The sequence below is a fragment of the Panthera onca genome, chromosome B1, assembly GCF_046562875.1.
Source record: "Panthera onca isolate mPanOnc1 chromosome B1, mPanOnc1 haplotype 2, whole genome shotgun sequence".
NCBI classification, from domain to species: domain Eukaryota; kingdom Metazoa; phylum Chordata; class Mammalia; order Carnivora; family Felidae; genus Panthera; species Panthera onca.
The window spans coordinates 87,835,226-87,858,288 of NC_138342.1; the positions used below are offsets into that span (position 1 = coordinate 87,835,226).

Genomic DNA, 23,063 nt, shown 5'->3' on the forward strand with positions numbered 1-23,063 from the left:
AAAGGCAACAAAAGCAAAGTAAGAGTGACTACAGCAAACCAAAAAGCTGAACAGTAGAGGAAACCATCAACAAAATGAAGAAGCAGTTTATGGAATGGGAGAAAATGTTTTCAAACCAGACACCCAGAAAGAGATTAATATCCAAGTATGCAAAGAACCTATACAACTCAATAGCAAAAAAGCAAACCAATTAAATTGGGCAAAGGACCTGAATAGACATTTTTACCGAGAATGCGTACAAATGGCAAACAGGTACATGAAAATGTGCTCAACATCACTAATCATTGGGGAGATACAAATAAAAACTATGAGATATCAACTGACACCTGTTGGGATGTTTATTACCAAAAAGATAAGAATGCTAGCAAGAATGTGGAGAAACGGAATCCTTGTATACTGTTAATGAGAGCATAAACTGGTACACTATGGAAAACAGTATGGAGATTCTTCAAAAAATTAACAATAGAACTACAACTTCTATTATGACCCAGCAACCCCCCTTCTGAGTATATATCCAAAGGAAATGAAATCATTATCTCAAAGAGATTATGCACTTCAGTGTTCATTGCAGCATTATCTGCACTAAAAAATATGTAGAGACAACCTAAGAGTCCACCAATGGGTGAGTGGATAAAGATGATCTGGTATGGAGAAAGAGGGAGAGGGGAAAGAAAGGAAGGGAAGGAGGGGGAGGGGAGAGGAGAGGGGAGGGGAGGGAAAGAGAAAGGTATTATTCAGTCTTAAAAAAGGAGGGAATCTTGTCATTTGTAACAAGATGGATAAATCTGGAAGACATTATGCTAAGTGAACTAAGCGAAGCAGAGAAAGACAAATACTACATGATGTTACTTCTGTGTGGAATCAAAAAGAAACAAACCAAAAAGTAGAACTCTGAAACAGAGTAAGAAAAGTGGTTGTGGGGACAGGGGAAATAGGGAAAGGTTGATAAAAGGGTACAGTCTTTCAGTTATAAAATGAATCAGGTCTAAGGATCTAATGTGTAGTATGGGGACTATAGTTGATAATACTGTATTGTATAATTGGAATTTGCTAAAAGAATATAACTTAAATGTTCTTTACCAAAAAAAGGGGAGTTAAATATGTGAGGTAATAGATATATTAACTACTCAGTGGGCAAATCCTTTCACAATGCACACATACATCAAATCACTTTGTACACTTTCAATATCTTAACTATTTGTCAATTATACCTCAAAAAATCTGGGAAAAATAATTGAATAATAAATACTAATAACAATAATCATAATAGAATACTAGTTTTCATAGTAGGTTGTTTCATCATTTTTTATTTCTTTGGTTTTTTGTTTTTGGTTTCTTTGCTGAATTTGTCTGCTTATGTTTCTTAGGATATATCTGGCTTAGGCTCTAAAGTCATAATACTGTATTTTAGCCAAAAACTGGAAAGTATTCAAGTGCCTATTAATGGTACAATGGTTAATTTGTGAAATATTTATACAATGGAAAATTGCACTCAATGAATAAACACATGAAAAAGTACAACTATATGCAATGATATGGATATCCCAAACATAATGTTGAACAAAAATAACAAGACACAAATAAGCTTATACTATCTAATTGTGTGTATGTGTGTACCTGTGTATAGAGTTTTACCCATTTTTATACTACATTTATAAATAAAAATAAACATGGTATTCTGTATAAATAAAAATAAAAATATGCTATATAGTATATATATGAGTAAGCAAAAATGTGTGTGTGTGTATATACATACATATATATACATATACATACTATAGTATAAAAATATGCAAAACTGCACATACATATACATCCCCATATATATATACAGTACACTGTATACAGAATGAAATTGGCACAACTAATCTCTTCTGATAGAAATTATTATTACAGCTTACTGGGCATATTAGGAGATTGTGGAGTGCCAGTATATGTTTGTTTCTTACTTTGAGTGCTACTTACTTGAGTATGTTTTATTTGTAAGCATTTGCAAGCTGTAAAATTATGTGTAATTTTCTGTGTGATATGTTAAAATAAAGAGTCATTTAAATTGTGTTTCAAAATCAATTAAAATAGTTATTTTCTGATGTGGTTATGGCAGGCTTAATTAATAGAGTTAAACTTCTTTTAAAACTAATTTTTATTCATTTTTGCATGCAGACATCCAAAATACAAGATTGGTAGCCTACATAAATGTTATTGATAGCTATGAACTTGGTCCTTTGATCCCTCAGGAGAACCTGTGCCTGTCAAGGGCTGGACCCCGAGACCTGTGGTGCCTCATTTTCTTTTGGTTGTTCGTGGAGTATGTACTACAATGGATGTAAGTTTGCCAGAAGCAAGATCCCAAGAAAATTTAAGCTGCTTGGGGATGACCCAAAAGAGGTTTGTGTACTTCCTGATATATAATCTGTATTTTTCATGGAGAATTGATGAGTACAGATGAAGTGAACAGTATGACATACTCAGTTAAACTCTCATTAACATAGAGAATTTCACCTCTGAGGTAAATCAAAATTTACGCTAAATTGTAGATACACATTATAATATTTGATAAAGTTAGCATAATAACAACCATGTGATACCAAAGTAGTAAAATTTGAGCAAAATAAACTCTTAATACCTATGGTCTTCTATACTTATCTTTCATGTTAATTCTAGAGTTTTAAATAACTGTCACTTTGGTATTAAAACTAAATGTTAACATTTCATTGTTACAACTTTCATCTTTCAAACCTGAATTTAAAAAGTCATATTCATCACTGCCACGTTCAGTAAAGACCATTTCTAATCACATTTTCATACCCTGAGATTTGATAGCTTAAAGTTATAATGAATGCACTCAAGAAACTAAAAAATATTTAGATTTTAATATAAATGTAATTGAAATTATATATTTCTCTTGGGGTACCTAGATGGCTCAGTCAGTTAAGCATCCGACTTCAGTTCAGGTCATGATCTCACGGTTCGTGACTTCAAACGCCGCATTGTGCTCTGTGCTGACAGCTCGGAGCCTGGAGCCTGTTTCAGATTCTGTGTCTCCCTCTCTCTGCCCCTCCCCTGCTTACATTCTGTGTCTCTCTCTCAAAAATAAACAAACATTAAAAAAATTTTTTTTAAAGAATTTATATATTTCTCAAATATAACTTACACATGGGTCTCAAATATAACAACTTTTGGGTAGCTTCTAGAGTTTGCTCATTGAATAATCCAAAAACTTCAGTATGTTTACATTTAGATATGACCAAATTTTTACTGACTCTCTGAACCTTACAATTATCTTACAAAGATTAAATGCAATTGAAATATATAGTTATACTATGCATACTATAGTATTGATATGTCCCTCTAAATGAAAACTTTGTCGCTTTATTATTTGTGACTATAATAGTAAGTGGAAATTTAATAAAGTGCAAAAACTCTTGAAATCATGATGTAATTTTCTTCACAGGATTTTATATATATTATATATATAAACGTGTGTGTGTGTGTGTATGTATATATAAAGTTTATTTATTTTGAGGGAGAGTGTGCGCACAAGTGGGGGAGGGAGAGAGAGAGAGAATGCCATGCAGGCTCTGCACTGCCAGCAAGGAGCCAGATGTGGGGCTCAAACTCGCACTGTGAAGTCATGACCTGAGCTGAAGTCGAAAGCTTAATTGACTAAGCCACCCAAGCACCCCCACAGGATTATATTTTTAATAAACTTTATTAAATGGGCTACATGTCATCAGCCACTTTAATTTCCCACACTGGAGAGCTTTTTTTTTTACTTATATTTTATAAAAGTTTATCACTTTCACCAGATTTAATATAAAGCAAATCCTGGAGATGGATAGGCACATCCTCCCTCAGGGCGGTAGGAGAGCCTGGCTTAGAAACCTCCTCACCTTCTAAAATACAAATTAGTATATCTCTGCCAGGTAGTTACATCAACATTCTTAGAGAAATAATCACTATGAAATGAGAACCTCTAAGGATGAATGGAATAACTGAGTATCATCGCCTCTCATTTTATAAGCATATTACCTGGAAAATCTGTTCTTTGTAGGGAGGAGGAGCAACTGAACATTCCTCCTTTCAAGTAAACTTTACAAAGTTCTTCAAATATACCACAATCTACTTCTGAGAGTTTTATCCGTATTTGAAGCATCTAGTAATTTTTTGTTCAATGGAAAGATCTTTTCAAATTTTGAACTTGTTAATATAAGCACTTAAAAATATAAAGAGAGCCAAACAAATCTTTCCAATGGTTTATCTTCCTTGGCAGCTAATTGGAGGAGTAGAGAATGTGACCTCTTTAAGACTCTATGGCTTCATACTCCTATCCTATTACTGGCATAGACTTATATTTATAAAATGCTGAGTATCTACATACAAAGTATAAAATTAACATCATAAAAATACCAAAGAGCTAGATATTCTAATAACACATACAAAATTAGATGGTTTATACTTTTTGCTTGGAAACACATGCAAAAATAGATGATATATGGTGTATACTTGGAAATTTTGTGGAATTTAAGAAACAAAACAGATGAACATAAGGGAAGGGAAGGAAAAATAAGATTAAAACAGTGAGGGAGGCAAACCATAAGAGACACTTAAAGACAGAGAACAAACAGGATTGCCGGAGGGGAGGTTGGTGGGGGGAGGGCTGATGGGCATTAGGGAGGGCACTTGTTGGGATGAGCACTGGGTATTATATGTAAGTGACGAATCACTGGGTTCTACTCCTGAAACCAATACTACACTGTAAGTTAACTAACTTGAATTTAAATATGTAAAAAAAGACATAGTCATGTTAGGAAACCTTAGTTATTTAATAAGAAAGATACTATATATTGTCATTTGGATCTAAGATATAGGGGGAAATTTTTTACTGATAGCCTCTCTCACATATAAAAAGGATTTAGAATTTAATATGTAGAATATTCATTTTAAACAGGAAGAGAAACTGGAGTCTCATTTACAAAACCTGTCTACTCTTATGGCACCAACATACAAGAAACTTGCACCTGATGCATATAATAATCAGGTAAGTTTATAAATAATTATGGACAATGATTAGAACAGTTTATTATTGATGACCTACATACTTTCAAAGAAATATCATCAAAAAGAGCTTATTGTTGGTCTTTTAATGTGTAAAGATTGTGAATCTAACAAGCTGTTGTATCCACTAATCTTGTCTCGTATCTCTTCTGTAAGTAGACTTTGGTGATTAATTAAAATTATGTGACTCAAACCATAGGTTCTAACCACCTATTAACTTTTCACAGAAGGTCTATACATATTATGAGTGTACTACTTTGTAAGTGTACATACATGTGTCCAGATATGTCTGATTTTGCTAGATTATCTTCATTTTATTTGGCCTTGGCTCCATGAACCAAGCTGAAACGCTTGTTTCCTATTTTATGAGTGTGGTCTAGGCTATACCAGTTTGGAAAGCTAGGTCATTTGTTCAGAAATGCTCATGAAGGAGGAAAAAAAAACTGTAAAGTCTTTCCTGTCATTGTGACATCAACAACAGAAGCATCAAATGGAAACCTGTTATAAACTAGATGCTGTATTTAGTCACTGTGGATGTAAAGATGAGTATTGTAGGTTTTTGTCTTTAAGGAATTCCTTCCTTTAAGGAACTCCTTTAAGGCAGAGATATGTAAAATAACAATTACAGAATAATACATTAATAGCTGGGATAGAGGTATGCTCATTTCTGAAGGAACAAAAAAGTTCTCCCTGAAAGTAGAGATGTAAGGTCACAAATGGCCTTGGAGACTGTATAAAGATCTTTGAACTTTGAACTTTATCCTGTATGTAAGAAGGCTACCATTGGGGCGTTTTAAGTGTGTGTTGGGGACAGGAGAGTGTAAAGTGATTTAATTTAAAATGGTCACTGAACAAGCCAAATTAAGTGAAATACAACTTAGGTTAGTGTAAGATTAAATTGGAGGAGTAAGCTAGTGCAGTCACTGGACAAGAGATGTTAAAGTCCTACATTAAAGAAATGGCAGTAGTGAAAGAATAAAGGAAATAAGTATGTGAAATTTGAGGTAGAACTTGTAGAACTTACCAACTGGATTTGAGGATGAGCAGAAGAGACAATTTGAGGAGCCACCAAATTTCTGGCTTGGACAGGTTGTTCTATTAACTAGTATTTGGAATCAGTGAGGAAAAGTAGGTTTGGGGACAAATGGGTGAAATGATAAATTTCATTTTGGGCATACTATGTTTGACATCCTTTAGTATAATTAGATGGAAAATCCTGAGAAAAATCCAGGCTAATTATGTAGATTTGGGAGTCACCAAAATGCAAGAAGTAGTCGAATTCACAAGGAGTGAATGCATGTTTTCAGAGTGGAGATTATAAAGAGAAGGGATTCTGATGGGATTCTGGCGTACACTGACATTTTAGGAGTGGAGGATGAGAAAGCAGTGAAGTAAATGCTGGGAGTAGGCACAATAGAGTAAGGGAGGTTAAAGATTTAAGGGAAGGAGAGAGGCTGATAAATGGAGGAAAGCTGGAGGTGATGCAGGTATCCAGAGCAGAGTACACAGTGGCAGGGGGTACAAGGAAGTATGAAGAGCGGTACATTTGGCAAACGTTGTCATTTAATAACATTAAAGACTAATGGGATTAATTTATATAGCAGAGACACACAGGGGAGACCAATACTCATTTAATGATTTAGCTACTCTTGTTTCTATTGTGGACTTTAATACTTTCCCCAAATCTCAGCTCTTTCTTTTTTTAAGTGTGAGCAAAGGAAGCAAATTTAATAACGATCTGTTTATAAACTTGTTTTATGTCACAACTCAGGCTTTTAGAAATATATATGATGTGTATGAAGATTATTTTTAATGCTGTTAATAGTAGTAGGATTAATACTGTTATTTTACAACCTTATCTACTTTGGTAAGTATCACAGAAAAGTATATGGAATGTTTTAGTACTGTTATAAAATAATTCCAAGTGAGAAACACAATAAATCAAGCTATAAAAAGAAAATGAATTGAGTCTATGTTGCTAGATTTCAAGTTTGGCCATTTTCTGTTGAATAAAAATTTTTATAGGTGCTATTAACCTAATGGCTTTAGCTGGAAAAGGGGACAGAATAACAAAGCATTGGTGTTCTTTTTACTCCTTTGATTCTTACTATAGATGGTGTCATACACACCTGATTTTCTAAGCATTTATATTCCACCCTACTATATTATGTTTGGAGCATTTTATGCATTTCCTGAACTTAGAGTATCCAAAATATGAAGGTACCCCAAATTTTAGTTATAACAAGAAGATTACATATAATTCTTTAGATGTGTTTCAGTATTTATATATCGATACATGTGTAGATGTACTAATAAATGGGCAGAAAGTTTCAGTTAAGCAAGATGAATGAGCTCTAGAGATCTGCTTTGCAATGTGCACCTATTGCCAACAATAATGGACACTTAAAATTTTGTTGAAAAGGTAGATCTCATGTTATGTATTCTTACCACAAAATAAAATTTAAATATATACATACATTCATACATAAAAAATAGTTGTATATATAAATTAAATCAATCATGGTTAAAGATAGATAAGGTATTTTTTATATTGCCTAGTATGTACTATTGGGTAATATTCATCCGTATGTCTTAATATTGTTTAAAGATCAAAAAAAAAACAGCCATGTGGTCTTTCCCACAGCACATGGGAAGACCTTTTGAGGTTATGGATGCTATCAAAGCCTACCATTTGATTTTTGTCTCTTCCCCAACTGGATATATTGTACTTATTTCTCATATCTAAATGCTCTTCCTTTGCTTTGTTCCTTGATTTTATAAAGTCTTATTGTTGAAGTTAAGCTTCACATCAGAGAAAAATGTAAGAAAAAAAAACTCTTGTCAACCCAGAAATCTATACCCAGGAAAAACTTCAAAAGTAAAGGCAAGGGAGTGCCTAGATGGCTCAGTTGGTTAAACGTCCAACTTTGGCTCAGGTCATGATATCACGGTTCTTGAGTTCAAGCCCAGTGTTGGGCTCAGTGCTGACAGCTCAGAGCCTGGAGCCTGCTTCGGATTCTGTTCTCTCTCTTTCTCTTTCTCTGCCCCTCCCCCTCTCTCATTCTATCTCTCTCTCTGAAAAATAAACATTAAAAAAAAAAAAGTAAAGGCAAAACAAAATTTTTTTCAAACATACAAATGCTGAAATAATTTACCATCAGCAGACTAACACTTTAAAAATATTAAAGGAAGCCTGCCAGTAAGAGAAAATGATACCAGATAGAAGTCTGTATTGACAAAAAGGAAAGAAAAACATCATAAATAGTAGCTATGTAAATAAAAAAAACTTTTTCCTTATTTCAAAAGAAATTTAAAGATGATTTGCTATTAAAAATATATATGAACAATGTGCCTTAAACTTTATAACATGTAGAAGTAACACAGAGGCTGGGGAATTGAAAGTATACTGTTGTAAGGGCCTTATGTTATATGTAGAGTAGTATAGTATTTCTTGAATGTAGAGTGTAAGAAGATAAAGAATATATCGTAAACCTTAAGGGAAGCAGCCATTTAAAAAAAAAAATCTAGCAGTAAAAAAATCTACCAGCTAATCTACCAGTAAAAAGGAAAAAAATAGAATCAATCCAAAATGTATTTAAAAGGATTATGGAACCAAATTAAAGATAAGACAAATATAAAGCAAATAGAAAATTGGTATATTTAATCCCAACCATATCAAAAATCATATTAAATGTGAATGGCTTTTAACATTCCCAATTAAAAAAGAAGAGTTTGTGATACTAAATAATAACATTGATATTGAACAATTATAATATTGAAAAAAACCAGGAACCAAGAAATATGCTAATATCAATCTAAGGAAAGCTGGAATGATCATATTAATAACAAAGTAGATTTCATAGCAAAGAATATTATAAACTATAAAGAAGATCATTTAATAATAAAAAAAGGGGGCAGTTCATCAAGAAAACATGATAATCCTAACTATGTACAGAGCTTCAGATTTTATTAAACAAAACTGATAGAACTATAAAAAGAAATGAATCTACAATTACAGTCAGAGATTTCAGTACATCTCTCTCAATAACTGTTAGAACAAATACAAAATCACTAAGGAGACAGAAGACTTAAACAGCACTTTTAACCAACTTGACCTTATTGACATGTATAGAATTCCTCACCCAACAGAATTAACATTATTTTCAAGTGTACAGGAAGTTTTATCATGATAGACTGTATAGTGAGTCATAAAGCAAGTATCAATATATTATAAAGCCTCAAAATATGTTCTCTGGCCACAATGAAGTTAAATGAAAAATCTGTACCGGTATTTCCACAAAATTTCTAAGTATCTGGAAACTGAGAAACATATTCCTAAATAACCTAGGAGCCAAAGAATAATTCACAGGGAAATTAGAAAGTATTTCAAACTGAATAAAAATGAAGACTTGGGGGTGCCTGGGTGACTCAGTCAGTTAAGCATCTGACTCTTGATTTCAGCTCAGGTCATGATATCATGGTTCATGAAATCAAGTCCCATGTTGGGCTCTGCACTGACAGCCATGAGCCTGCTTGAGATTGTCTCTCTCTGCCCGTCCTTCAGTCATGCATGTGCACACATGCACTCTGTCTCTCAAAATAAACATTTAAAAACAAAAAGAATATGAAGACATGACCTTGAAATTTGTGGAATGAAGCTATAAAGCCTTGCTTAGAGAGACGTTTATAGCATTGAATACTTATTAGAAAAATATAGGGGCACCTGGGGGCTCAGTTGGTTAAGCATCCAACCCTTGGTTTCAGCTCAGGTCATATCTCACATTCCACAAGATTGAGCCTGGCATTAGGCTCTCCTCTGTCAGCACAGAGCCTGCTTGGGTTTGTCTCTCTTCCTCTCTCTCTCTGGCCCTCTCCTCATGGGTGCTCTCTCTCTCAAAAATAAACAAACTTTGGGACACCTGGATGGCTCAGTTGGTTAAGCATCCAACATTGGCTCAGGTCATGATCTCATGGTTCATGAGTTCAAGCCCCATGTTGGGCTCTGTGCTGACAGCTCAGAACCTAGAGCCTGCTTCAGAACCTATGTCTCCTTCTCTCTCTGTCCCTCCCACTTACACTCTGTCTCTCTCTCAAAGATAAACATTAAAAAAATAATAAGTAAAATAAAAATAAACTTCAGAAAATATATATAAAGTCTCAAATTAATGATTTAGGTGGCTTCTCTAAGAAACTTGGAAAAGGACAGCAATATGAGCCCTAAAAGATGGAAGGAAGGAAAAACTAAAGAACATAAATCAATGAAATGGAATACAGAAAATAGCATAAATCAGTGACACCAAAAGCTAGTATTTTGCATCAATTCAATCAAGAAAAAAAAGAGAAGGTACAAAAGGCCAATATCAAGAATTAGAGATGAGACATCACTATAGATCCTACAGACATTAAAGGAATAATATTATTAAAATTTTATGCCAATAAATTCAACAACTTAGATGAAATGAGAAAAGTACTTAAACACAAATTACCAAAGATGACTAAAGAAAAAAATAAATACCATAAGTCATCCTATATTTATTAAAGATATTGAATTTTTAGTTGAAAGCTTTTCCAAAAATTCCAGGCCCAGATAATTTCCCTTTCAAATCTGACTAATATTTTAAGGAAGAAATAGTAACAATTCAGTGGAAACTCTTCTAGAAAATAGAAAAGGAATAAACTTCCCAACTCATTTTACAAAGCTGGAAATATCCTGATACTAGAACTAGACAAAGGCAGTAAAAGAAAAAGAAGACTATAGTCCAATATTCTTAAAAAATATTGATATGACAATTCTTCACAAAATTTTAGTCAATTAGACAACAGTGTGCAAAAAGGATATATCATGACCAAATGGAGTTTATTTCGTTTTGTTTAACATTCAAAAATCAATCATGATTGATTGACTAAGTGGCTCAGTCAGTTAAGTGTCTGACTTCAGCTCAGGTCATGATCTCACAGTCTATGAGTTCCAGCCCTGCATCAGACCCCATGCTGACAACTCAGAGCCTGGAGCCTGCTTCAGATTCTGTGTCTCCCATTCTCTCTCTGCCCCTCCCCCGCTCTGTCTCTGTCTCTCTCAAAAGTAAACATTAAAAATTTTTTAATCAGTGTGATTCACCACATTAGCCAACATAATGGGGTAAATATGATTATCTCAATAGATAGAGGAAAAAGCACTTAGCAATATTTAATACCCATAGAAGGGAACTTTCTCAGCCCCATAAGGTGCATAATTGAAAAACCTAAAGCTAACTTCATATTTAATAGTGAAAGACTGAAAGCTTTACCCCTAAGATTAGAAACAAGACAAGGACATCCATTTTTACCACTTTTATTTAATATCTAACTGGAAGTTTTAGGGAAATAGGCAAGAAAAAGAAATAAGGAGTGTACAGATTGAATAGAAATAAAATTGTCCTTATAATGTAGACACTTGTCTACATAGAAAGTTCCAAAGACCCAAAAACTTCTAACAAATTGTTCAGCAAAGTTGCAAAAATAAATCAACTGTATTTCTATATACTAGTAATAAACAACTAAAAATTGCAGTCAAAACCAATAGCAATTAAATAACATCAAAAATATGAAATTCTTAGACATAAGAATTTGTCATTTGACAAAACATGTAAGACCTGTGCACTGAAAACTATAATACATTGCTGAGAGAAATTATAAAAGACCCCAAATGGAAAGGTCTACTATGTTTATGGATCACAGGACTAATATTTTTAAGATGTCAGTTTTCCCCAAGTCATTCAATGGACTTAGTATATGACCTATCAAAATGTTACCAAGTGTTTTGAAGGAATTGACAGGGTGTTTGTAAATATATAGAAAGACAAATGCAAAGGATCTGGAATAGTCAAACAATTTTCAAAAAGAAGATCAGAATTTGGAGAGTTATAATCCCTGATTTCAAGATTCACTAAAAATCTATATTTACTAGTAATCAAGACAGTGATGTTGGCATATATACACATACATACCCACTACACTATTATATACCAAACAATAAGAATAGAAAGTCCAGAAATAGGTCCAGCATGTACAATCAGTTGATTTTCAAAAAAAGACAATTTAGTGGCAAAGGATAATTTATCTTTGCAGTAGTGTTTGAACAGTTGGATAGCCATATGGAAGAAAACTAACCTTGACTCTTAATCTTATGCCATATATAAAAATTAACTCAAAACAGACCCATTTATATAAAATTCTAGAAAATGTAAACTAATCTGTAGTTACAGAAAGCAGATCAGTAGTTTCCTGGGAACAAAGGAAGAGACATGAATTTAAAAGCGGAAGGAAGAAACTTTTGGGAGTAACGGATAGGTACGTTATTTTGATTGTGGCAATGGTTTCACATATACTCATGTCAAAACTAATCAAATAGTACACTTTAAATATATACTGTTTAATGTATGTCAGTTATACTTCAACACTGTAAAATAAAAACTTTACCATGTCAAAACGTTTGGTCTGTTTTGTGTCATTCCATTGTATTTCTGGATATAATATATGCAACTTTTTTTTTTTTAATTCTGAATAACCTAAATACTAAAAAATCTTTCTGATCTGCTCAGTGCACAGGTCTTATACTTTTTTCTCAAATGTATGCCTAAGAATTTCAAATGCCTAAGTAGTTCCCCATTCACACACATGCTTCTGTTTTTCAGATTGAATATGAACACAGAGCACCAGAATGCCGACTGGGTCTGAAGGAAGGCCGTCCATTCTCAGGGGTCACTGCATGTTTGGACTTCTGTGCTCATGCCCATAGAGACTTACACAACATGCAGAATGGCAGCACATTGGTAAGTGGGGCACAGAACAGTTAGCACAGCCTGTTGAAGAGTGGAAGGCTGGAAGTTATCCTGTGATTAGAGTAATATGTTCTCTGCAGATGCCATTGCACAAGTGTTTTCATGAATGAATTGCTGTTGCAAAGGTGCCCTCGTTTGACATATCTAGTACTCTTATAACAGGTTGTCACATGAGTGGAAAACAGTTGATAAGCACATGAAAATCATGGAAACGCTTGGTACAGAACTAAACCAGTGATTGCATTGCCAACTACCATTAGCTGCCAAAAGTTCCTTCAAAATTCAATGTCAGGCATCTGGTAGGTTATAATCAGTAAAGTGAAAAAGCCATATACAAGCCAAGGCACCAATCTACCTCGCAGAAAGAAGTACAAATGAAAAATGCATCATCCATGGCACAGCAACCACTATAGAAGATTCAAAGTACAAAAGAGCCCATTATTACTACATATTACAGTAGATGGACTGGATCAGGCTGTATAATCAGAGGTTATGCTAAATGGAGAAAATGGACATGGTCTTAGGGTAGAACAGGGTTCCATACTGACAGAGTCCACAGTGTGGCCTTGCATGTTGAGGCATAAACCAGGGTGAAAATAAGGAATGAAAAATTCAAGTGAAGAAACTATAAAGTAATCTACCTAGTGAGTCATCAACATGGATATATGTGTAGTTGAGGAAGATGACCAGTGAGACTTAAAATGAAAAATAGAATACATGGGGCACCTGGGGGGCTCAGTTGGTTAAATGTCTGACTCTTGATTTTGGTTCAGTCATGATCTCACAGTTCGTGAGTTGGAGCCCCATGTCGGTCTCTGTGCTGACAGCATAGAAGAGCCTGCTTGGGATATTCTCTCTCTCTCTCTCTCTCTCCTTTCTCTCTCTCTCTCTCTCTCTCCTTTCTCTCTCTCTCTCTCTCTCTCTCTCTCTCTCTCCTTTCTCTCTCTCTCTCTCTCAAAAATAAATAAACATTAAAAAAATAGAATACAGAAACTAAAATTATAGTCTAGGGTAGAGAAGAATTCAGGTGGTAAGCAATGGTGGAAGTAATTCACAGAACCTGATATGAAGTTTTTGTTGAAAAGCAGAAAAAGTATCAGGTTAATAGTCTAAAACAGAAGTCAGAATTTTTTTTTTAATAATAAAAAAAAATATGTAAAACCTTCACTAATTGTGTATTGAACACATGCTCACTATTAGGAGGCTAGGCTAGATTCTGGAGGGAAAAAAAATGCTATGGTAGATCCTAAAGATAACCATGTTTCACTCTAGCAAGGGAATGAAGAGTAGGCAGGGATGAGAAAAAGGCTTTGCCTAAAGGAATTTGCCTCTGATAGGTCACAGTTTCCATCAGGTGCAAAGGAAAGCAGCACTAGGTAAGAACTAATAACATGTGGGAAAAGGTAATAAGTGATCAGAGACATGGATTTGGAAGACTTTGATGTATAGGAAGTGAAAACTCATTTTAGTGCCACCTCATATTAAACTTCTCTATCAAGGTAAGTCTGTTATGATCACATTCCTTTCAAGAGTATCTTCTAGTGATTTTATATTGCCTCGGACTTTAAATAATCATGCTCACATTTTTTTCTGCATTAGTCAAAAACACTAAATACTAAAATCTGGTATTTTAAAACCAACAGATAATCTTTCATCAAAACCAATATGACTGTGGCTAACAAAAGAGGAAAAGTATCATTAAATTATCAAAGCAAGAGAAGTAGTTTTTCCCCCCCTTTCTTGGAATAGACCCTTGTATGCTGTGATATCCTACAAAAGAAATAAGAGAGAAGAGAAACAGTAAGTTAGGTTTAACAAGTACAGAGGAGACAAGAAGGTAGAAGCAGTGTTAAGTTACACATTACCTATATCAACCAAATCTTCCATTTCACATATTTATATTTCTCTTTGGTCTCTTGTGAAAATGTCTTAAGCACAGTGAAGGAGAGTTTGAAGTCAAGTGTGAGGATAGATGCAAAATTTCATTGTGTACGAAGTATGAGGTTAGGTGAATGTGATATTAGCAAAAACAGAGGAAATCATTTGGTATAACTTTCGGCCTCTTTTTGAAGAGGCTTCACATCTATTTTTGAAGGGTGAAAAGTGGGAGATTGCTTCTGTTTGGTGGGAGTGTTGCTTCTTCCCTTAGAGTAAGAAATGTATGTGAAGAACAAAGTCACCACAGGTTCATGATAGACCGCCCCCCTCCCCGCCCAAACACAAAAGGAAAGGAAAAAAAAAAAGTCAACATGAACTTGTCTATCTCCCTGTACCATTTTGATGCAATCACCCTTAATAACAGACAGATGTGGTTTTTTGGTAATATGCATGTCACTGACCTGGCCCAGTAGACCACCACCACAAATGTAAATGCTAAGAGGGAGACAGACAGACAGACAGACAGACACACACACACACACACACACACACACACACACACACAGTTTCTTTTAGACTGAAACTGAGGCAGTACTGTGTTATCTCCCTACCAGGTATGCACCCTCACTAGAGAAGACAATCGAGAAATTGGAGGGAAACCTGAGGACGAGCAGCTCCATGTTCTGCCTCTCTACAAAGTCTCTGATGTGGATGAGTTTGGGAGTGTAGAAGCTCAGGAGGAGAAAAAACAAAGTGGTGCCATTCAGGTGCTGAGTTCTTTTCGGCGGAAAGTCAGGATGTTAGCAGAGCCTGTCAAGACATGCCGACAGAGGAAACTAGAAGCCAAGAAAGCTGCAGCTGAAAAGCTTTCCTCTCTGGAGAACAGCACAAATAAGAACGAAAAGGAAAAGTCAGCCTCATCTCGTACAAAACAGACTGAAAACGCAAGCCAGGCTAAACAGTTGGCAGGTAAATGTAATATGAAGCATTGTAGATATGTTATATGAAACTTAGGTTAAAAATGAAGAGTTAATTTTGGATGATTATATTCGATCATGGTATCAGTTTTGTACTAGAATTGTCTCTGAAGTCCCAAGGGCCAGGTTTTGCTCTTGGACTTGGTAATGAGATACTGCACCCTCAACCCCAGCTTGATGGAGAAGTCTGGATTTTATTCTATAATAAATGGCAAAGTTTTACATGACAGGTAGGTAACATGGTGAAATTCATGTTAATCTAGCAGTGGCAGGGAGGCCAAATTAGAAGCAGAGAAGCTATGAGTTTGGAGACAGATGCAATAAACCAAGAGTAAAGTAATAAAAGCTTGAGTCTGGATGATAGCAATGAAGATTTAGCAAAAATGATGGTAGCAAATGCTTCCAAAATGATTATCAATACATTGGTGACAAAACATTAGAATGAAGAAGAAGAAAAATTTAAGATTGATGTCAACATTTTAAGCCTAGATAACTAAGACAGTACTATTTGTTGAAATAAGAAGTTTGGAAATAGGATTTATCAGGGAGGGGTAGCCATATTAAGTCTGAGTTAAGGAGGGGTATCCACACGTAGTTATCTTATAAAAGCTTTTACCTATGCAAACAGATCACATCTGTAGCAGTAGCAATAGAGCATTATTTATTAGTACTAAGTTGATATTTTCAAAGCCCCTTGGTTATATCTTCAATTATTTGCTATAAAAAGCCATAAATATAATGTCCACGTCTCATTTCACAGATGGTTAACCTGACCATTAACAAAAGAAGAATGTTTATCTTTTAAGTTTAGCCTACCAGTTTGCTGAGAGCCAACCATGTTTGCTTCACAAAGTCAAAGTTCCCTACTAATTTATTTCAAAACTTAAAGAAACTAAGTAATTTAGAATAATGTGCTAAAGATGCTTAATAAACATATGTTGGTTGACTTATACTAAGAGCAGTAAATCCTATTCACTCATTAATCTCTCCTGTAAGTTAACCATAACGTATCATCATATCATTGGGTAGAACTTTTCCTCCCGTCTTTTCTAACTGATTTCTGTAATAATCATTTCAATTCTCAAGACTGCCCTTACAGCTCCATTTATTTGTTCACTTCTCATATGTAGATTTTTAAGTGAGGTCATAAAATAGAAGTATGAAAATTTTATTTACAAAGCTGAAAATTTCTTTAAAGTTTTATTAACAACTGTGTAAGTAGGGTTTGCCAATTATAGAAGATATGCTTTGGGTGTTTAAGTGAGTGTCATTCCTTTTCTCATAGCATTGATGAATCTTCAATAACAAATTTTATGCAACTTCCAACTATTTAACAAATTGCTACTGCATGCCCCAGGCATTGGAGGAATAAAGTAAAAGGGACATGGTCCCTTCCTTCAAGGAACTGCTTTGTGCTAGGAGGAGGAGAGGACTAAAAATGATCAATTACAGTATATTACAAAACATTGCTCTGACTTATGTTTTCAGTGGGTATTGTACATGCACTAGCAGATGAGGTCATAGAAGGCTTCCTTGAGGAAGGGATACCTGTCTCAAGGAAGGGCAGGGAGATGGGGTGGAGGGAGAAGGGCGCTTCAGGTAGGGTGTGGCATGGTCAGATACACAGAACCTCCAGAAAACATGATGCTCTCAGTCAAATATCTTTTGGATATTTGTTACATTTTTCTTCACTTACTAAATTGTACTGTTCTGGAGATCTATTTTATCTAATGCTTTAGGCAAAAAAAAATGATGCCAGACAGTGATCAGAGCCCTGACTTTGCTCTTATCCTTATTTGATGGGTATTGCATAATCTTAGTGGTGGTTCTCACATACAGCTAAGCATCCTCACTAGCTTCTGTGAGATAATAATCGAACACGTTTGTGTGCTCTCTCATATCCTGTCCACAGAACTTTTGCGACTTTCAGGACCAGTCATTCAACAGTCCCAGCAGCCCCCACCCCCGCAACTGCCGAAGCAACCTCCACAGCCACAGAAGCAGCCCCCGCAGCAGCAGCAGCAGCCGCAGCAGCAGCCGCAGCCGCAGCCGCAGCCGCAGCCACCGCCGCCCCAGCATAACCCCATGACAAATAACCCTCAATCAGAGTCTGTCAGCTCTTACTCTTCCTCTGGATCTACCAGTGTGTACATGAGACGGCCCAATCCAGTTATCCAGGCTTATCCGAGCTCTTCACACACTTCAGAGATTTATGGAGGTGCCAGCCCTATGAACCTCTATTCCACCTCATCCCAAGCTGCAGGTTCATATTTGAATTCTTCTAATCCCATGAATCCCTACCCTGGGCTTTTGAATCAGAGTAACCAATATCCATCCTATCAATGTAATGGAAATGTATCAGTGGACAACTGCTCCCCATATCTGGGTTCCTATTCTCCTCAGTCTCAGTCCATGGATCTATATAGGTATCCAAACCAAGACCCTCTCTCTAAGCTCAGTCTACCACCCATCCATACACTCTACCAGCCAAGGTTTGGAAATAGCCAGAGTTTTACTTCTAAGTACTTAGGTTATGGAAACCAAAATATGCAAGGAGATGCCTTCAGCAGTTGTACTATTAAAACAAACGTACACCATGTAGGGACATTTCCTCCTTATTCCACTCATGAGATGGATGGCCACTTCATGGGAGCCGCCTCTAGATTACCACCCAATTTGAGCAATCCAAACATAGACTATAAGAATGGCGAACATCACCCATCTTCTCACATAATCCATAACTACGGGGCAGCTCCAGGCATGTTCAACAGCTCTCTCCATGCCCTGCATCTCCAAAACAAGGAGAATGACATGCTTTCCCACACAGCTAATGGGTTATCAAAGATGCTTCCAGGTCTTAACCATGATAGAACTGCTCCTGTCCAAGAAGGCTTACACAAATTACATGATGCTGGCAGTCAGGAAAAGCAGCCCCCTGCCGCCGAGGACAATGATGAAGTCTGGTCAGACAGTGAGCAGAGCTTTCTAGATCCTGACATCGGGGGAGTGGCTGTGGCTCCAACTCATGGGTCAATTCTCATCGAGTGTGCCAAGCGCGAGCTTCATGCCACAACCCCTTTAAAGAATCCCAATAGGAATCACCCCACCAGGATCTCCCTTGTCTTTTATCAGCATAAGAGCATGAATGAGCCAAAACATGGCTTGGCGCTCTGGGAAGCCAAAATGGCTGAAAAAGCCCGAGAGAAAGAGGAAGAGTGTGAGAAGTATGGCCCAGACTATGTGCCTCAGAAAACCCATGGCAAAAAAGTGAAACGGGAGCCCGCTGAGCCACATGAACCTTCCGAGCCCACTTACCTGCGCTTCATCAAATCCCTTGCCGAAAGGACCATGTCCGTGACCACAGACTCCACAGTAACTACATCTCCATATGCCTTCACTCGGGTCACAGGGCCTTACAACAGATACATATGATGTCTCCCCTCGTGGTGGGTACCTCATTTGAAAAGACCACAACCAACCTGTCCATAGTATAGTTCTCATGACGTGGGCAGTGGGGAAATAACACAGGATTCATGACAAATGTGGTGGGAAGAACCTCAGCTCACCAGCAAAACAAGAGATCATCTTACCATAGCACTTAATTTCCCCCGACTCCTAAGTGGTCACAGATGGCATCTAGGCAAAAGACCAAAGCATTCTATGCAAAAAGAAGGTGGGGAGGAAAGTGTTCCACAATTTACATTTTTAAACACTGGTTCTATTATTGGACGAGAGGATATGTAAATGTGATTTTTCCCCCTTACAACTCTACACATCTGTGACCACTTTTAATAATACCGAGTTTGCATAGTCATGGAACACAAATCAAACAAGTACTGTAGTATTACAGTGGCAGGAATTTTAAAATACCATCTGGTGCTGAATATACAATGTACTGAAATACTGGAATTATGGCTTTTTAACATGCAGTTTTTACTGTAATCTTAATATTAACTTTTATTTATCAAAATAGCTACAGGAAGCATAAATGAATAGACAGCAAAACACTGAATTTGTTTGGATGTTTTAAGAAATGGTGCTAAGAAAATGGTGTCTTTAACATTTGAAAATTTAATGCCTTTATATCATCAAGATTCTATCAGTGTACTCCAATGCCCTTGAATAACAGGGGTACCTTTTCATTCAAATTTTTATCATAATTACCTATTCTTACATGAGGTTTTGGTTTTTTTGGGGTTTTTTTTTTTTGGTTTTTTTTTTTGTTTTTTTTTTTTTTAATGTGGACATTTAAAGGCCTCTGGATTTTGCTCATCCAGTAAAGTCCTTGTAGGACAATAAACGTATATATGTACATATATATATACACACATATATATATGTGCACACACATGTATATGTATAAATATTTTAAATGGTGTTTTAGAAGCACTTTGTCTACCTAAGCTTTGACAACTTGAACAATGCTAAGGTACTGAGATGTTTAAAAAAAAAAAAAGTTTACTTTCATTTTAGAATTCAAAGTTGATTCTTTTTAAAGAAATAAGGAAAGCTTTTAAACTATTTTTGCTTTTAGCCATGCATCTGCTGATGAGCAATGTGTCCATTTTTAATATAGCCAGTTAAATCCACAATGGGGCTTACTGGATTCAAGGGAATAACTTTAGTCCACAACACGTTTTCTGGTGCTCATCTCACATGCTATACTGTAAAACAGTTTTATACAAAATTGTATGACAAGTTCATTGCTCAAATATGTAGTTTTAAGAATTTTCTATTAACTGCAGGTTAACAATGACAGGCTACAGACTTAACAAAGCTAGTTCACTTAAGCTGATGCTATTTTATGGATCTGTGTGCTCTTCAGCAAAGCCAATGGCAGTGTGCTTTTGTGTTGATAATTGTACATTGTGATGTTGTCATTTCTTAGCTTAAGTGTCCTCTTTTCCAGGAAGATTGAGCAGACTGATGCCTGCATAAGAATAATAAACAGGGTTAGTTCCATGTGAATCTGTTAATTAAAAAGAAAAAAAAAAAAAACAGGCAGCTGGTTTGCTGTGGTGGTTATAAATCATTAATTTGTATAAAGAAGTGAAAGAGATGTATAGTAAGTAAATTAAATTGTAAACAAAACTTTTTTAACGCAATGCTTTAGTATTTTAGTACTGTAAAAAAAAATTAAATATATACATATATATGTGTATATATATATATGGATTTGAAGCAGAATTCACATCATGATGGTGCTACTCAGCCTGCTACAAATATATCATAATGTGAGCTAAGAATTCATTAAAGGTTTGGGTGATGTTCCTACTTGTCATATACCTCAACACTAGTTTGGCAATAGGATATTGAACTGAGAATGAAAGCTTATAGCATCATGTACCATCATTTTTTTCCAAGTCTTTTTATTATTATTATTAAAAAAGCATATCTTTTTTCAATACTTGATTTCTTAGCAAGTATAACTTGAACTTCATCCTTTTTGTTCTAAAAATTCAGGGATATTTCAGCTCATGTTCTCCTTATGCCAACATGTCACCTGTGTTTATGTAAAATTGTTGTAGGTTAATAAATATATTCTTTTTCAGGGATTTAACCCTTTTATTTTGAATCCCTCCTATTTTACTTGTATATGTCCTGATGTAACTAAAACTAATTTTGTAAATCTGTTGGCTCTTTTTATTGTAAAGAAAAGCATTTTAAAAGTTTGGGGAATCTTTTGACTGTCTCAAGCAGGAAAAAAAAAAAAAAAATTACACGAAAATAGAATGCACTGAGTTGATAAAGGGAAACTTGTAAGGCAGGAGTTTGGCAAGTGGCTGTTGGCTAGAGTCAGCACTCTAGATAAAATGTTTCGATCCTGGAGTCAATAGAGTCCAGGCCCATGCGGACATCCCCCACAGAGGCAGAACACATAGGGGTATGGTGTGCAATTGATCAATTACATTTTTGTCTAAGTACATTTGTGTTTACTAACATTGCAAATAAATTCATAATCAAACAAGGCCTTTGAGTTTTACTGGTCAAGTCTTTATAACGGGATTTTTGTCTATGAAAAACAATTTCCCATTTTTGGCTGTGACGAATTGATAAACATTTCAAAAATGTTTGCTTTGCATATGTCAAACCACACGATTTTAATATTTTGCGTATGTCATACATCTAACCCCAAATATTTGATTACTACGTGCACATCTGTTGGTTTTGAGTCAGCCATCCCTATATGAATGTTTGGTTTCCATACCATCCACTGTCATTTGTCAAACTGCTGGCCAACAAGAGGACAAGAAGTGTAGCTTGGGGTTTGGCGAGAGGTAAGGAGGGAGGAGGAGAGGAAACCGAGTGGCATATTGTAAATAACAGATCTATAGTTGTAAATATCCAACCTGCCTCAGTTAGAATGAATGGAAGCAGATCTCCAATTTGCTTATATAGGAATATCAGGTTAACTATATAGCCATACTTGAAAATGCTTCTGAGTGGTGTCAACTTTACTTGAATGAACTTTTCATCTTGACTGACGCACAGTGGTGTATGTACAGTTCACTTGTAAAGCTAGTGGTTAACTTGTGTAGGAAACTTCTGCAGTTTGACACTAAGATAATGAACTCTGTGTGCATTTTTCTATGCTTTTTTTAAGACTTAGTTTCATTTCATTTTCATGTTTGGTTTGTCTATAAAACCTGAGGATGGTTATAAATACTGTAAGTATTGTAATGTTATGGATGCAGGTTATTTGAAAGCGTTTATTATTATATCATTCCTGATAACGCTATGTGAGTGTTTTTAATAAAATTTATATTTATTTAATGCACTCTAATTATTGTCTTGTTGAAGTTTCTGTTTACCACCCAAACTACCACTACTTCAATGAGGCAAAGGGAATGAAAAGAAATTGCTTTTTAAAGATACTTCTTAGATGGTTATTTGTTAAACGGCACCTAAAATAATATCTAGATCGTTAGAGCCAAATGATTTCTGTAGTGGAATAGCCTAGATACTCAACCTTTTTCCAGCTTTAGCTTGCTCACTTTGTGTGTATAACCAGTATTAGGTTTGGAGCAATAGCACTTTGGCTGACCTTAAACGGACATCCTTAGTGGCGTGTGTGGCTTGTGAGGGCTTCTCAGCGACGCAGGTACATGGGGCTGAGCTCACATGGCTTAGGTCTAAGGCTGGCCCTGTTCTCAGACTCAGTTTCCTCTTCACATCCACTCTTCTCAAGGAAAAGTCCTCTTCCCACCTATCCAAAGGCAGGCAGTGTTAGGAAGAGGAGAGGCCAGCGGGGGGCCGGGGGGGGGGGGGGGGGGCGGTGCAGGAGGAACATCTTTTCTTTCCATAGTGTGAGGGGACAGTGCTTGCTGCC

The 23,063-nt window shown here is 35.7% G+C and overlaps 1 protein-coding gene across 1 annotated transcript in view; it reads left to right on the top strand.

Moving 5' to 3' along the window:
- Window positions 1-22,517, top strand: part of TET2 (tet methylcytosine dioxygenase 2) — a 135,119-nt gene extending 112,602 nt beyond the window's left edge. The window contains exons 7-11 of the mRNA XM_060654509.3: window positions 2,238-2,388; window positions 4,952-5,041; window positions 12,732-12,869; window positions 15,371-15,725; window positions 17,646-22,517. Coding sequence (XP_060510492.3) covers window positions 2,238-2,388; window positions 4,952-5,041; window positions 12,732-12,869; window positions 15,371-15,725; window positions 17,646-19,165 — 2,254 coding nt within the window. The 3' untranslated portion in view covers window positions 19,166-22,517. The remainder of the gene's footprint in view (window positions 1-2,237; window positions 2,389-4,951; window positions 5,042-12,731; window positions 12,870-15,370; window positions 15,726-17,645) is intronic.
- Window positions 22,518-23,063: the final 546 nt, after the last annotated feature.